Raw genomic sequence first — 14,918 nt, 5'->3', positions numbered from 1 at the left:
AAGTCTTGTAGTTTAGGGTCTGGACACTCTATGAAGTTTTAATTTCAAATTATTTAAATTGTAGTAGTTATAAACCTTTAACAAATACAAAAGAGTAAGACAAAAAATTCTAAGTTTATTAAATAGACTAACGGACGAAAACAAAGAAAACCTACCGAGTACATCACATGAACAAAAATATTTAGCTAGTACATCAAGTGAACAAGTCATTAACAAACAAATTAAATATGGCTATTAAAGAAAAATTATCATCTGCTCACTAATTTCCAAAAGTCTCACTTTAGAAGCATTGGAAAACAAGGAAATGAGGCAGTCATCTTCAAAAAATTTATGACTACTTAATCACCATTCCTCCAACAAGCGTGGAATACTCAACAGAAAGGGTTTTCTCATCAGTCCAAAGTTTTTGTACAACAATCCGTTGTAAACTTAATGAGAATACATTAGAAAACCTATGTATTTTAAGAGCACGTTTTAATAAGTCGTATTACAAATAAGTATTTTGAATTAAGCATTTGCACTACGACTTATTGATATATACCTATATGAATAATTATTTATTTACTTTACATTTTTATAATAAATTTATTATCAAATTTCGTTTAATTCATTATATTACTTCTCCATTTTTAGCTTCTTCATATTTTTTTCTAATACCGGTATTAGTACCGGTATCACATTGAAAATATACAGAAATACCGGTATTCAATTTTTGGTCGGTATTCCGAACCCTATGTATGGGAAACCTACTACCATAAATTATCGTCAAACGAAAATCCGCAGCATATATACTGCCCAATCGGACCAGAGAGTTGGTGTAAATGGCGTAAAGCCGAAGCCAAGAGAAAACTGTATGAATTCGACCACGAACCGACACTTCATCCAGATCTTGCAACCGTTATAATGCCAATATATGAAGACTTGGCATCAAAGGAATTGTTAGAAAGATGTTTGGGTGGTGAAACTCAAAATAATAATGAAAGCTGCCATTCTACTGTTTGGCGTTTAGCCCCAAACATCTACACTGTGGCTTAAAAACAGTTGAAATATCCGCTTATATAGCAACCAGCATTTTTAATGAAGGCTGTTTCGCTATTTTAAAAGTAATGGGAACAATGGGAATTGAAATTGGTGAGCAGACTAAAATTTATGCCAACTCTCGGGATGAAAAGCGTTTGGAGCAATCGGCTCGCCGCAGCCTTCAAGCGACAAAAGAAGCTCGTACTCAACAAAGATTGCATCAACAGGAGAAAGAATATTTCAACGAGAAGCAAGAAGAAGGAATAGTGTACGGCCTTGGTATAGCAGATTAGCCGTAAATATTGAATATAAATTCACAAATTGTACTTAAAACTTTAAATGCGTTTTTCTCGAAACGCACTTTTTACAACTGGTTGACATGATTTCTAAATACTCTAAATACTACTAATCTACTCAATCGATTAGCTTGAAATTTTAACTGTACATTCAGAAAGCATCTTTCTATCGTTTGACCTACAGAGAAACTGATTCCTCATATACATGTGGGATTCCCCCTTGAAAGCGCTAACGAATAAGAAGATCGAACCGTCGAACAGTTGCCTCTGAGATCCCGAAGAGCAACAGTCGTATTTGTAAAACGTTCCGATTGTATTAATATTATTTTATTTCAAATTACAAGTTTTAAAGTGTACCGCTAGAAATGATTAAAATAAACATTATTTTATTATGAAGTGAAAGTTTAATAAAAACACCCCTAGAAATAAATTAAATAGAACGTGAACCCTACACAATTTGGAGGCTCGTCCGCGATAATTTAAAATAAAAGAAAAACAGCAGTTTCGTGAGGAAAAGCGACGACGAAAATTCTGCGAAAAAAGCAAAGTTTGGTGAAGAAAAGCGACGAAGAAAATTCTGTAAACTTTGTGAAGAAGGCGGATCGTACGCAAGTTCGGCAAGACGTGCGAAGAAAAAACACAACCAGACGGCGACAACGAAGATCGATAAAATAACGGCTGTAGGCATCGACCACTGACGGGAACCAAGACTAGATAACGACGCGGGATCTTCTCAATTCAAGGGCACACAGATAAGTTGCATGCTTTTCTTTTAACTTTCGAAAAAAAAAATGGATCGTTTAGGCAATAATTTAGCTATTGAACGAAACATAACGAACGGAACAACGGCGACGATAAGAGCATGTCATAGATTAGTTTATGAAAACGACGGAGATCGAAATAATAGAAAAAGACTACGCGAATTTAAAGGTTTTGTTTTTCAAAATGACGACGAAAAAAAAAAGAAATTAGATTACGCTACAAAAAATTTGACGTTAGGAGATTTAAATTTAATTTGTAATTTATTGGAAATTCCAAACGACGCTGATAACAAAGAAGAATTGGTAAAAGTATTATGCACGCGATTATCTGATTTAAGTTTGTTAGCAAAAGACGATAAATGATGACGACGATGATGACGAAGATAATGATGACGATGACGACAATAGCGACGCAGGAAACAATGACGTAGCAAACGCAGTTTCCCGAACGAAGAAAACGACACCGAAATTCGTTTTAACGTTTAAAGACGTGGAAGACGCTGTTTCAACGTTTAATGGAAGTGACACGTGTTCATTAGAGAAATGGTTAGACGAGTTTGAAGAAACCGCTTTATTAATGTGTTGGAGCGACGTAGAAAAATTGGTATACGGAAAAAAATTATTGAAAGATGACGCGCTTCTGTTTATAAAATCAGAACCAATAATTAAAACTTGGAAATCACTGAAAGACAGTTTGCAGAAAGAATTTGGACAGACAATCAATAGCGCTGCTTTACACAAGATGTTAGCAACCAGGAAAAAACGAAAGGAAGAGACGTTAACTGAGTACCTTCTTCAAATGCGACAAATTGCGGCACGAGGCTACATCGAACAGGACGCTTTGATTGATTACATTATCGATGGAATTATTGACGACGAAGCAAATAAAACTATTTTATACGGCGCGAGTTGCATGAATGATTTTAAAACGAAACTTAAGATTTACGAAAAAATGAAATCTAAACAATCTAAAGATAGACGGGAGTATAAAGACAAGAACATAAAGGAAGACAACCCAAAGACTAGGAAACCTGAACGCGAAGAAAAGGGACCTATTCCGACATGTTTTAACTGCGGAAGGAAGGGACATCTGTCAAGAAATTGTCACGATAAGGAAAAGGGAATAAAATGTTTCAGATGCAATAATTTTGGTCATATTGCTAAAAACTGCCAATCACACGATAACCAGAAGAAGCAATCGTACGTCATAAAAGAAACTAAAGAAGAAAAACCAGGCTATAAGCAGTTATATCTTAACAACAAATTATTCTGTGGATTTATAGACACTGGAAGCGACTTGAATTTAATTAAAGTTAGTAGCTATTTAAAATTAGGCTCGCCAAATTTCGAAGAGACATCAGTTTCTTTGCGAGGACTGGGCAAAAACACGGTATTTGCTATGGGTAAATTCAACGGTAATATAAACGTAGACGAGTGTGGATTTAAAACGACTGTACACATAGTACCTGATGATGCCATGCCCATGGATTTGCTTATTGGTAAGCCGATATTAGAAAAAGTGACGTTGACAATATCTCCTAACGAAATTAGATTTTGTAATCATCTACCAAAGGAAGAAATAGGTGTCTCTGAGGAAAATGAAATATTTCTGATAAACACAGAAAATGATTTAGATGTTGGTAGATACGAATATTACGACAAAGTTCAACAGTTGATTGAAAACTACAAACCAAAGAAATGTTCAACTTCAACAAACATACAGACGAAAATTATTTTACAAGATGATGCACCAGTTTATCAAGCACCGAGAAGATTATCAATGCCAGAAAGATATGAGGTAGGCAGGCAAATTGAAAATTGGTTGAAGGACGGCATCATAAGAGAGAGTACATCGGATTTCGCCAGCCCTATTGTACTTGTAAAGAAGAAAGACGGAAGTACTCGCATTTGTGTTGATTATCGTAAGGTGAATAGGAAGATAATAAAAGATCGTTACCCTCTTCCTGTAATAGAGGATCACATTGATTTGTTGGCTGACGCAAGAATCTTTACAACATTGGATTTGAAAAATGGATTTTTCCATGTTCCTATAGCCGAAGAAAGTGTGAGATATACTTCATTCGTAACTCCAGGTGGACAGTATGAATTTCTACGTACTCCGTTTGGTCTGTGCAATTCGCCAGCAGTGTTTCAACGTTACATAAACAATGTTTTCAAAGACTTAATTCAAGAAAGAGTCGTGATTTTGTACATGGATGATATTATTATACCAGCGAGTGACGTTAATCAGGCTTTTGCGAGATTAGAAAAAGTTTTAAAGATAGCGATGGACAATGGATTAGAATTCAAATGGAAGAAACGTCAATTTATTAAAAGCACGGTAGAATATTTAGGACATGAAATAGAAAATGGTTTTGTTAAACCAGCAAAACAAAAAATTAAGGCTGTTGTGAATTTTCCAAAACCGACAACAATAAAACAAATTCAAAGTTTTCTGGGCCTTACTGGTTATTTCAGAAAGTACATCGCTGAGTATTCTTTGATTGCAAAACCGTTAAGCGATATGTTAAGGCAAGACAAAAAGCTTGTATTTGGAAAAGAAGAAGAGCAAGCGTTTGAGACTCTTAAACAGATTCTAACTAGTGAACCAGTATTGAAAATTTTTAACTATTACAATGAAACTGAACTACATGTAGATGCAAGCAAAGAAGGCTTTGGGGCAGTGTTGCTGCAGAAAGACCAAGATGATGGAAAGTTATATCCAGTTTATTATTGGAGTAGAAAAACGACAGACGCACAAAAAAGGTATCACAGCTATGAACTTGAGGTACTTGCTATAATAGAAGCACTAAAGAAATTTCGAGTTTATTTATTGGGAAGTAATTTTAAAATATCAACTGACTGTGCAGCATTTGCAGCAACAATGAAAAAGAAAGACCTTTGCACAAGAGTTGCACGATGGGCCTTGTTACTAGAAGAATTTGACTACACGATTGAACATCGGCCTGGACATCGAATGAAACATTGCGATGCTCTAAGTCGAAATCCAATAACGATGATAGTACAGACTGGATTTTTGGAACGAATGGCAAGGGCTCAAATGGATGATGAACATTTACGAACCATAATGAAGATCTTAGAAAGTAACGAATACGAAAACTATGAAATAACTAAGAACATCCTTTATAAAAATATTGATGGCCAAAAATTATTAGTTATTCCAACTTACATGCAACAGCAAATAATAAAAGAAGCTCATGAAAATGGTCATTTTGCATTAAAAAAGACGAAGGAATTAATTAGAAGAGATTATTACATACCAAATTTAGATGACAAAATTAAGAAAGTGATTCAAAACTGCATACGATGTATACTTGTGGAGAGAAAATCGGGAAAATCTGAAGGATTGTTGAATCCCATAGAGAAAGGCGACCTTCCATTGCACACTTATCACATTGATCATTTAGGTCCAATGGCTAAAACTTCTAAAAACTATAAATATTTGTTTGTCATCATCGACGCTTTCACAAAATTTGTATGGATTTATCCGACGAAGACTACCAATACAAAAGAAGTATTAGATAAGCTTAAACTACAGAAATCGACTTTTGGAAATCCTGCAATCATAGTATCCGATCGAGGCACTGCCTTTACGTCAAAAGAATTCGAAGACTACTGCATTCAAGAAAAGATCCGGCACGTAACCATTACAACAGGTATCCCACGAGGAAACGGGCAAGTAGAGCGGATTAACCGGATAATTATACCAGTGATATCAAAGTTAGCGATTGACAAGCCAGAGAGTTGGTATAAACAAGTATGGAAAGTTCAAGAAGTCATCAATAGCACGTACCAACGAAGTGTTAATACCACACCTTTCCAACTAATGTTTGGCGTACCCATGAAAAGACGTGAAGAATTACAACTAAAGAACATAATTCAAGAAGTATACATGCAGGAATTCAGTGAGGACCGTGAGAGGATGAGAAAAGAAGCCAAAGACCAGATAATGAAGGTGCAAGAAGAAAACCGACGGAACTATAACAAGAAACGGAAAATTGCCACTATATACCATATAGGCGATCTCGTAGCCATCAAGAGAACACAGTTTCAAACCGAATCTAAATTGTTAACTAAATTTTTAGGTCCATATCGGGTTGTTAGAGGTATTGGTCCCGACCGGTATGATGTAGAAAAGGTTGGTAACCACCCAGGTCCGCGAAAGACATCCAGCAGTGCTGACCACATGAAACCCTGGTGTCCAGGCAATCCATTCGAGGCGAATGAATCCCAGGATGGCCGAAATGTGGGATTCCCCCTTGAAAGCGCTAACGAATAAGAAGATCGAACCGTCGAACAGTTGCCTCTGAGATCCCGAAGAGCAACAGTCGTATTTGTAAAACGTTCCGATTGTATTAATATTATTTTATTTCAAATTACAAGTTTTAAAGTGTACCGCTAGAAATGATTAAAATAAACATTATTTTATTATGAAGTGAAAGTTTAATAAAAACACCCCTAGAAATAAATTAAATAGAACGTGAACCCTACATACATATGCTTTTTTTGCAATAAACTTACCGATTTTAAGAGCAAAATCGATTATTTTAATTTAACTACGCGCCATTTTATCAATAATTTTTTTTGCTTAATTCTAGTCCAGAGGATAATTACATGTATATAGAAGAGAAGACCATTTGATTTTTCTGTTTCAAATCGTCTCAAGGGTGAATATCTTGTCAACCAACGATTTAGACACTTCACGTGACAACGTTGTTGAAGGACATAGCAGGCGTTATTTCTTATAAACAAATGTGTTTTTAAATAAATAAATATATATTCTAAACTTAGGCAAAAGATTAAATTGAAAGAGGTCATAGTTTGACAGCCAAAAATTCCTAAAGATATCACTTTATTTAATAGAAAAAGAGATTCCCCCCTTCAGTTTATTATATTAAAAAAAGCTTATGTAACGATTTTACTAACGTGTCGCCTCAACTCGTCTCCATAGCTTCTCAACGTTATCCGGCTAACGTTGAAGTCTCCGATCAATGATGTCCCACACATGTTCGATCAGATTTAGATCCAAAGAAAGAGCTGGCCAAGGAAACATTCGTATACGGTGCACTTCCACAAAGGTCTGTACAACACGCACGATGTGCGGTCGGGCGTTATTGTGCATGAATAGAAGACGTGAGCCCCGCCGAACGTAGGGAAGCACAACGGGCCGTAAGGAAGCGGCGGAAGAGCGTTCTTGCACGAAGTGCTCGAGTAGACGCTCACCACGTCTTCGACAAACCAAAATTCGGACGTCACCGGTGCTCAATTCGAATCTTTGATTCGTCGGAAAACAAAATGTCCCTCCACTCGGCAACCCACCAATGTCTAGCGTCGACCCACTCGTGACGTATGCGGCGGTGCTCGGGTGTTGGTGGAATTCGCTGTATCGCACAACACGCGCGCAATCCACTTGTTGCTTTGAGGAGGACGTACGCCACGCTAAAGCGCTGAGCACAAGGGCGATTTGGGGGATCCTCGCATGCTGAAGGCGCGTATGTCCTAGCTAAGACCATTCTCGCCATGCCCGTTGCACTGCCGATAACGACCGCTCGAAACAATACCGCGACAGAAAAACTCGATATTCCGCAAATACTATGGATTTATCTTCACACGTTTAGATAATACAGGGTGTGCTCGTGAATTATTTCTAACAGTGTAAAATTACTTACCGTGTCATTAACGTTGAATTTGAACACATAACAATTAAAATTCTCATTCCAATAACAACAGTAGTTGAATGTAAATGCGGTTGAAGAAACAATAAAACCCAATCAAAACCTAAAGTTCTCGCGATCTCATCACAAATCATTACGTTTACGACATTTCGATTTGTAAAAAGCAAATTGTGCATTAATGATAAACAGCGATTTCTTAATAATATGTGCTCCCCTTCAGCTTCTTTTTCTAAATCGCCTTCGCGCAATACAATATTTTTTTCACTCGGAATCGTAGTCGGTGGTAATTTCGCCGCAATAAATTGGCCAAACCATAATAAATCCGACTGTCTTGGTTGCCCCCCCAATAAAATAGATAACAACGAAAATAAAACTTGTCGCGTCGCTCCGTGTTTAATTTCCGGTGTTATATGTAATAATTTCGTGACTAATTGTAAATCTCTCATTATCCAAGTATTATTTCTTTTTTCGTTTGATTCGGCGGCTAATTCATATAAATGTTCTAAATGGGATCGAAGTAATTCTCCAGGCGCTTCGTGCCAAACATCTAAATCACATAATAAGTCTTGAAATGCGGTTAAATTTGGTATTGCGGATGTTTCCCTTCCGCTATCGACAGTTCCTACTAAACTGAACGCCAAATGTAAGATATGCGAGTTGAGGAGAGTTCGTTTTTTGCGGAGGAGCATCGCAAGGGTTTGGTAACCTCTTTTGCGATCCATTTCAACTTGAGCTGCTTTGTTACTTCTTACGACGCAAACTAAAGCTTTTACACCTGCATATAAACTTTCGACGTCTTGGGCCATTGCTATTAGTCCAAGAAGAACTGCGCAACCACCAACTGTATCAATCTAAAAAGTTTTTAATTAAAATAAAATTAAATTATTTAAAGTATTATTAAAAACTTACCACTAAAGCAACCGGTCTTGGACAAAACACCCTCACACCAAGATAACCGATAACAACACCACCCAAAGATCGTGAAGGTCCTGAAAGATGCCCAGCTGAATTGTGTAAAATCCGAATCGGAGTTGCATTCTCATGACTTGACATTCCCAATTGTTTAGCGATCGATTTATTATCTGTTCTACTGTAAACTTTACGTATTTTACTCAATGTTAATTGAGACATCGCCTTTACGTTTAAACCAAAGACAACTTTTTCTTCAGCAACCAATTGATTCACTTCTACACTTACATTCGGTGCTTGAAGAGATCCCATATATTGAGGACCTAATTGATAAATGTAACCCACAGTAACCGGTTGTAACACCTATAAACAAAAAATTGTAACAACAATATTGCTTGGTGAGATTTAATTTACTTCTTCAATTAAATGACAAGGTCCTTGTTTCCAACAAAGTTTTGAATATCTTCTCCAAGCCGGCGGAGTTCCAATAAACCCATAAACAGATGAGGCTGAAGTCATATTTGTAGATATCCCCCCTGGATTTTGTGAGATATAATGTAACTTTTGAGTATGCATATGTTGGCCATCAAGATAAAGCGAAAACGATGAATTTTTTAATACTGCTCGATTTAAAACAATCACTAAATGGTGCCATTGACCTTCCTGAAGGATATCAGGACACCAAACTCTAGCTCCATGCTCCCCAGAACCTTCCGGTTCCCATTCACCAACATCTAAAAATAATTTTATACAAATTTAATTAAAAAAAATGTTTTAATATTTATTACGATCTGGAATATGAGTTTCTTGAGTTGACACAATAATAGCTTTATCTCTTGCAGATAAAACAATCGATAAACACACCAAATGTTGGTCCTTTGATAAATTAAAATTTCTCACCAACGTTAATAACCTAACACAATGAGGATCTGTTCTTGGATCGGAAAATTTATCTACACAAATCCATGTGGAAAAGCTTAATCCAGTTTGTGGGGGGAAAAGTCTATCTCCAGCTCCAATTCCTCCCAAAATATTACTATCAACTGTTGAAACCACACTTGGGGCTCCCAAGCTTTGTGGGGCGATACTTGGAAGGTACAAACACCCAAAACCTTCCGCTGACATATCGAATTCAACAAATGGAGGCAACGTACATGACGCTTGTGCCCGAAAATCTTTTGGGGTTGTCATTGAAACTAAAGTTTTGATTCGGGTTAATGGTACAGGTCCACCACCTGGATCTTTCGATTGTAAAGGAACGCAACATAAAGGATTTCCAAGTCGGAGGAAATTTCTTAAATCAGTCGGTTCTAAAGCTTGAGCTGCTAAACGTTCCAACATGTACTGTAGGGGTGAATGTAAAAGGTGTGTTTCCGTTTGAAGGGGTTTCGATCCAATTAGTAAAAGTTGTCCAACGAATTTGCTATCGCACATTACTTGTTGATTACGTTCACTACGAACTAATGATTTTATCACTTCGGAGATGTAAAATTGAAGGCTTAGTTGTTTTTCTAGATTATTATCCTGGAGAATAAACACGATATTAAAGCAAATTTTATTAAATTTTTTTAAATATAGTTACTTGTATACAAGGTAAGAGTTGTAACATAGCTGTTACCACCCCTGGATGAACAATCATCGGATCAGGTACAGGTGGGTTTAAATTTAAAGAATTCACAACAGATCTTCGTCCTTGAATTGTTGAAGTCGGAGTCTACGAAATTAATCCAAATTTATTTTAGCTTTATTCATATTACTCCCTCCGTCCAGAAATAAGTGTCTGATATCGATTTTTTTTCAAAAATTAAGAAAAGAAAACACAAAGTTAAATTAAAGGTTAAGTTTTTCACTGCCATTAAAAAGTTTTGTAATTTTTCCTACAGTATAAGTTTTTTATCCAAAAAAATGCGACTTTTCAAGATCTCACAGAAAGATCCGGTTTAAGAAAATAATGGGAAAGAGGAAGACATCTTGACAAGAAACGGTCGTAAAAGACCAAACTTAAGTTCCAACAAAACGCAGGCCGTTTATCATGCGTTACTAGAACTGAGTATAGCAAACTGAAACAAGGCTCAATTAAGATGACAGCGAACAAATTTAACATTTCCGTAAAAATTGAAAGCCGAATTTAGCATCAAGCCCGAAAATCGTTAGCCGATGGTGCTAAAGTAGCGTTGGTCGAAAACCGAGAAATAATGAGACGGTGTTAATAAAGTCTGTACCATTACTTAACTAGTTAACTAAATTTTATACTGAAGAAAGCCTTGAATATCATTCTTTTCAAGACCCGAATTCCAAAGATATATCTGTGATTATAACACATTTACCCATATCATTAACTGAAGAAGAGATATTCAACGAACTATAAACCCATAAACTTCCAATTATTAGAGTAACTAGATTACTAGAGACTTAACAAAAATAAACAACCAATACCAATATGCGCAGTTGAACTGAATCCAGAAGAAAATGCCAAAGACATACAATATCAATTCAATTTTTCAATGCATAATTAGTGTTGAAGCGAGAAGAAAACTAGGAAACATACCACAATGCCATCAATGTCAGGAATTTGGTCATACCAAGAATTACTATTTCAAACAGTTAAATGCGGAAAAAATCATTTAATTAAAAATGCATAAAAGATAGAAAAGATCCACCAACATGCGCTAATTGTGGCGATAATCACCCGGCAAATTATAGAGGTTGAAGGTCGTCCCATACTTAAATCGCAAATACGAATCCTCAAGGAAATAATGATCACCCCACCGTAAAAAGCATAAACACTACTCCCACATCAAGCTCTAATCATAATCCTATATCCTCATCCCTCACATCCACAATTACAGATACCATAATCAAATTTCTAAGAGATCTCCTTACACCAGTTATAACACAAATTAAACAATTCATTGCTAATTCCCTACTTCCTAATCTTATCAATGGATAACAATAACAGCCGAACAATACAAGACATCACCGTAATGTACTGGAACGCGAATGGACTAAAAAATCAACGAACGGAAATCATTGAATTTCTCCATCGTCATAACATTCAAATAGCATGCATTACCGAAACACATTTAAAGCAAGGTGAAAGATGGATACAACATCCCAGGATACAACCTATACAGGAAGGATAGAAGTTCTACAGTAGCAGCCGGTGGAGCGGCAATTTTGGTTTAGAAGCAGTTGGTGTTAAAATAAAAACGTTAGATGGTGCCAACATGAATTTAGTTTCTGTTTACAAGCAGTTAAACAAATCGTTGATACAAAACGACATAACACATATATTTAATTCTAATACTTCGACTCTTATGATAGCCGACTTAAATTGTAAAAATAAAACATGGGGATGTCGTGCTAATAGCCCAAATGGTATTAAATTAAAATCTCGATAGTAAATGCATTACAAATAATTCCACCTGAAGAATACACATTATAATACGCGATTATCTCGAAAACAGTTCATTTTACATAAAAATGAACCAAATGAAAGTTGTTCTGCGCGAAGGGGGAAACCATATGACGGTAACATTTTTTGACCTTGACCTTATTTTCAATGTATTTTATTGTAAAATTTGAATCTGTGGATAAAAGTAGAGTAATTAAAAAAAAAAATTTACCGTGTGATTTTGCCAGTACAACGGCAAAACATCTTTTGAAAAAAATTAAAACTTCTTCAGAAACAATTCACTAACGTTTATAATCTAGCAAGAACAAATAAGATTTATGAATTTTTAAACATTTTCCTACCCGCTTCGATACATTGTCTTTAGTTCTTAATTCTTAGAATACTATTTAAGAATGCTCAATAAAAAAAATTCAAAAGAAATTCGGAAATACCTTTGGAAAGAGGTCTAAAAGGTTCCGACATTTCTCCGCTTTTGCCAATTTGATAATAGAGTAACGCATAAAAAACAAGAGTTCGTGGAACTGCTTATGCCGGCATTTTCAGAACATCGCTTTCCGAGACTTAATTGGTTGAATCGTTCCAAAGTTTTTCAAAAAACTATAAACCATAACCAACACTGATAAATGGCAAACCAAACTGGGAAACTTTTCATGAAACTCTGGATCGTCTGGCTGAAGCACCAATTGACATCGATTGTAACGAAGGAATAGATTTCCAACTACACAAATAATATATGTGAAAGTGTAAAACTATCAACAGTTCCGTAAAAAAAACGAAATAGTAAATCTCTTCAAGTACTTACGATAGCTGCAATATTACAACTAATAAAACAAAAAAGCAGATTGAGACAAGAATGGCAGCGAACGAGGAGCTGCGAAACCAAAAACAGGGTAAACAATTTGACACATCGTAATTTTTCCGAAACCCGGAAGAAATCACAAATCTGTAAAAGAAAAACCCAAGTGTTCGATAAAGTCTGGGACGAAGGCTTAAAATACAAACTCCTACACGTAAAACTATCACCATATCTGACAACTATGTTTGTGTCCTATGAACGCCATATTTGATTTTCACACCAAAAAATAGGATAATTAATTCTGATTTCAATGATATGTCACACAATGTATTTCATTTAGAAAAACATTGAATTATTCAAAAAAAAGAATAAACCTGATAATAGTTTCACGAAAACCAAACGTCGGAGAAAATATCTAGCTGTGTCACGACATTTTTCATAAAAAGTTGCCTTAAGAATGTTTTTTCAGATTCATGAAAAAACGAAAAATAAAGGAGTTATAGGCAAAAAACGAAAAAGTAATTTTTTTGTTTTTCGGCCTTATTTTAAAAACTAAAACTAGCTGTTTTAGTTTCCAAAAACTTTGTTGAAAAATGATGACCTCTACAATACGCAACTTTGCCCCCATTTAACCATTTCTGTATCTCTTATGGTTTCTGAGATCCCAATGGTGGGGGTCGAATTTGAATTACCTGATCGAATTCATGGTTTTATCTCACAAAAACAGCTGAAACGTACTCCTATTACCTACCATCGGTGCAAAAAGTCAAGGCCCCTCATTTTAGAGATCGATATCTTCGCAACCGCTCGATAAAAAAAATTGCGACAAAGTTTGTTGTAATCGCTGAACATTTGTACTTAACTTATGTTAATTTGAAAATTTTCGGATCCGCGGTTTTCTTTTAATCGCGAGTCTGTCAACTTTGCGATTTTTTTTCTCGAAAACTATCGTACGAAAAAATTTGAATTTTGAACAGGTTTATTTTTTATTTTATTTTTTCGATATCCCATACAGTTTCACAGAAAATCGCGGTTTAGTAAGACGCCGTTATGTCGAAAACATCTGAGTGGATTTCCTCGCGGATTTGATCAAAATATGTCAAATAATTGCGTTTATCGGATACCGTTATCAGTTTTTCAAATTTTTATTTCTATCTAATTTTTTTAGAGCGATTTAAGCGAATTATAAATTAAAAAGAAACAGAAATAGCCATGCGGGGAGAGGGGAGTTCCGTCCCATCGGGAAAGATGGTGCGTTCCAGATAGTACGTCGCGCCTTTATCTTACCTACATAAAGAAATAAGGCGCGACGTCCTTTCTAGGACGCACCATCTGTTCCGATTGGACGAAACCCCCGTCACCCCGCATGGCGATCTTTAATTTGTAATTCCATTAAATCGTTCTTAAAAAATTAGGGAGCCCTAATTTTGAGAAACTGATAACGGCATCCGACAACCGACATTATTTGGCATATTTTGGTAAAAACCGCGTTAAAATCCGCAATTAACCGCAATTTTCCGCGAAACTATATGGAATATCGATAAAATAAAATATGCCCCACATTAAGAACACATCGGTTTACCACCAGTTCAAATTTGAAGTTCTTTCGTCAAATAGTTGTGGAGAAAAATTGCAAAGTAGACAAAGTTGCTGGTACTCTCAAATATCGGGTACTTTTTTCACTTAACTCGCGATAAAAGAAAAATCGCAAACTCGAAAATTTCCAAATTAACATGTGATACGCAGAAATGTTTACTGATTACAATAAACTTTACTGCAATTTTTTTCATCGAACGGTTACGAAGATATAAATCTCTAAAGTGAGGGGCCTTGACTTTTTGCACGGATAGTAGTTGATGGCGAGAAGGAACCACACAGGACCTGCAAAGGTAAACGTTTTTCCACAAAAGTAATGATCTTAGCCGCTGTAGCTCGTCCACGTTGCAATTATTCTGAAAACAAGAACTTCGATGGAAATCTTGGCATTTGGCCTTTTCTTTTTTGGACCCTGCTAAACGGAGCAGT

At 35.9% G+C, this 14,918-nt stretch overlaps 1 protein-coding gene across 1 annotated transcript in view; it reads right to left on the bottom strand.

Moving 5' to 3' along the window:
* Positions 1-14,918, bottom strand: part of LOC111421776 (WD repeat and FYVE domain containing 3 bchs) — a 45,560-nt gene that overhangs the window by 19,160 nt on the left and 11,482 nt on the right. Inside the window, exons 7-11 of the mRNA XM_071194926.1 lie at positions 10,265-10,396; positions 9,471-10,206; positions 9,097-9,416; positions 8,683-9,045; positions 7,768-8,624 (exon numbers count right to left, since the gene is read on the bottom strand). Coding sequence (XP_071051027.1) covers positions 7,768-8,624; positions 8,683-9,045; positions 9,097-9,416; positions 9,471-10,206; positions 10,265-10,396 — 2,408 coding nt within the window. The remainder of the gene's footprint in view (positions 1-7,767; positions 8,625-8,682; positions 9,046-9,096; positions 9,417-9,470; positions 10,207-10,264; positions 10,397-14,918) is intronic.

Source organism: Onthophagus taurus, chromosome 3 (assembly GCF_036711975.1).
Source record: "Onthophagus taurus isolate NC chromosome 3, IU_Otau_3.0, whole genome shotgun sequence".
Classification (NCBI taxonomy): Eukaryota; Metazoa; Arthropoda; class Insecta; order Coleoptera; family Scarabaeidae; genus Onthophagus; species Onthophagus taurus.
The sequence above is the reverse complement of the archived record's forward strand: the minus strand, read 5'-3'. Positions and strand labels throughout refer to the sequence as shown.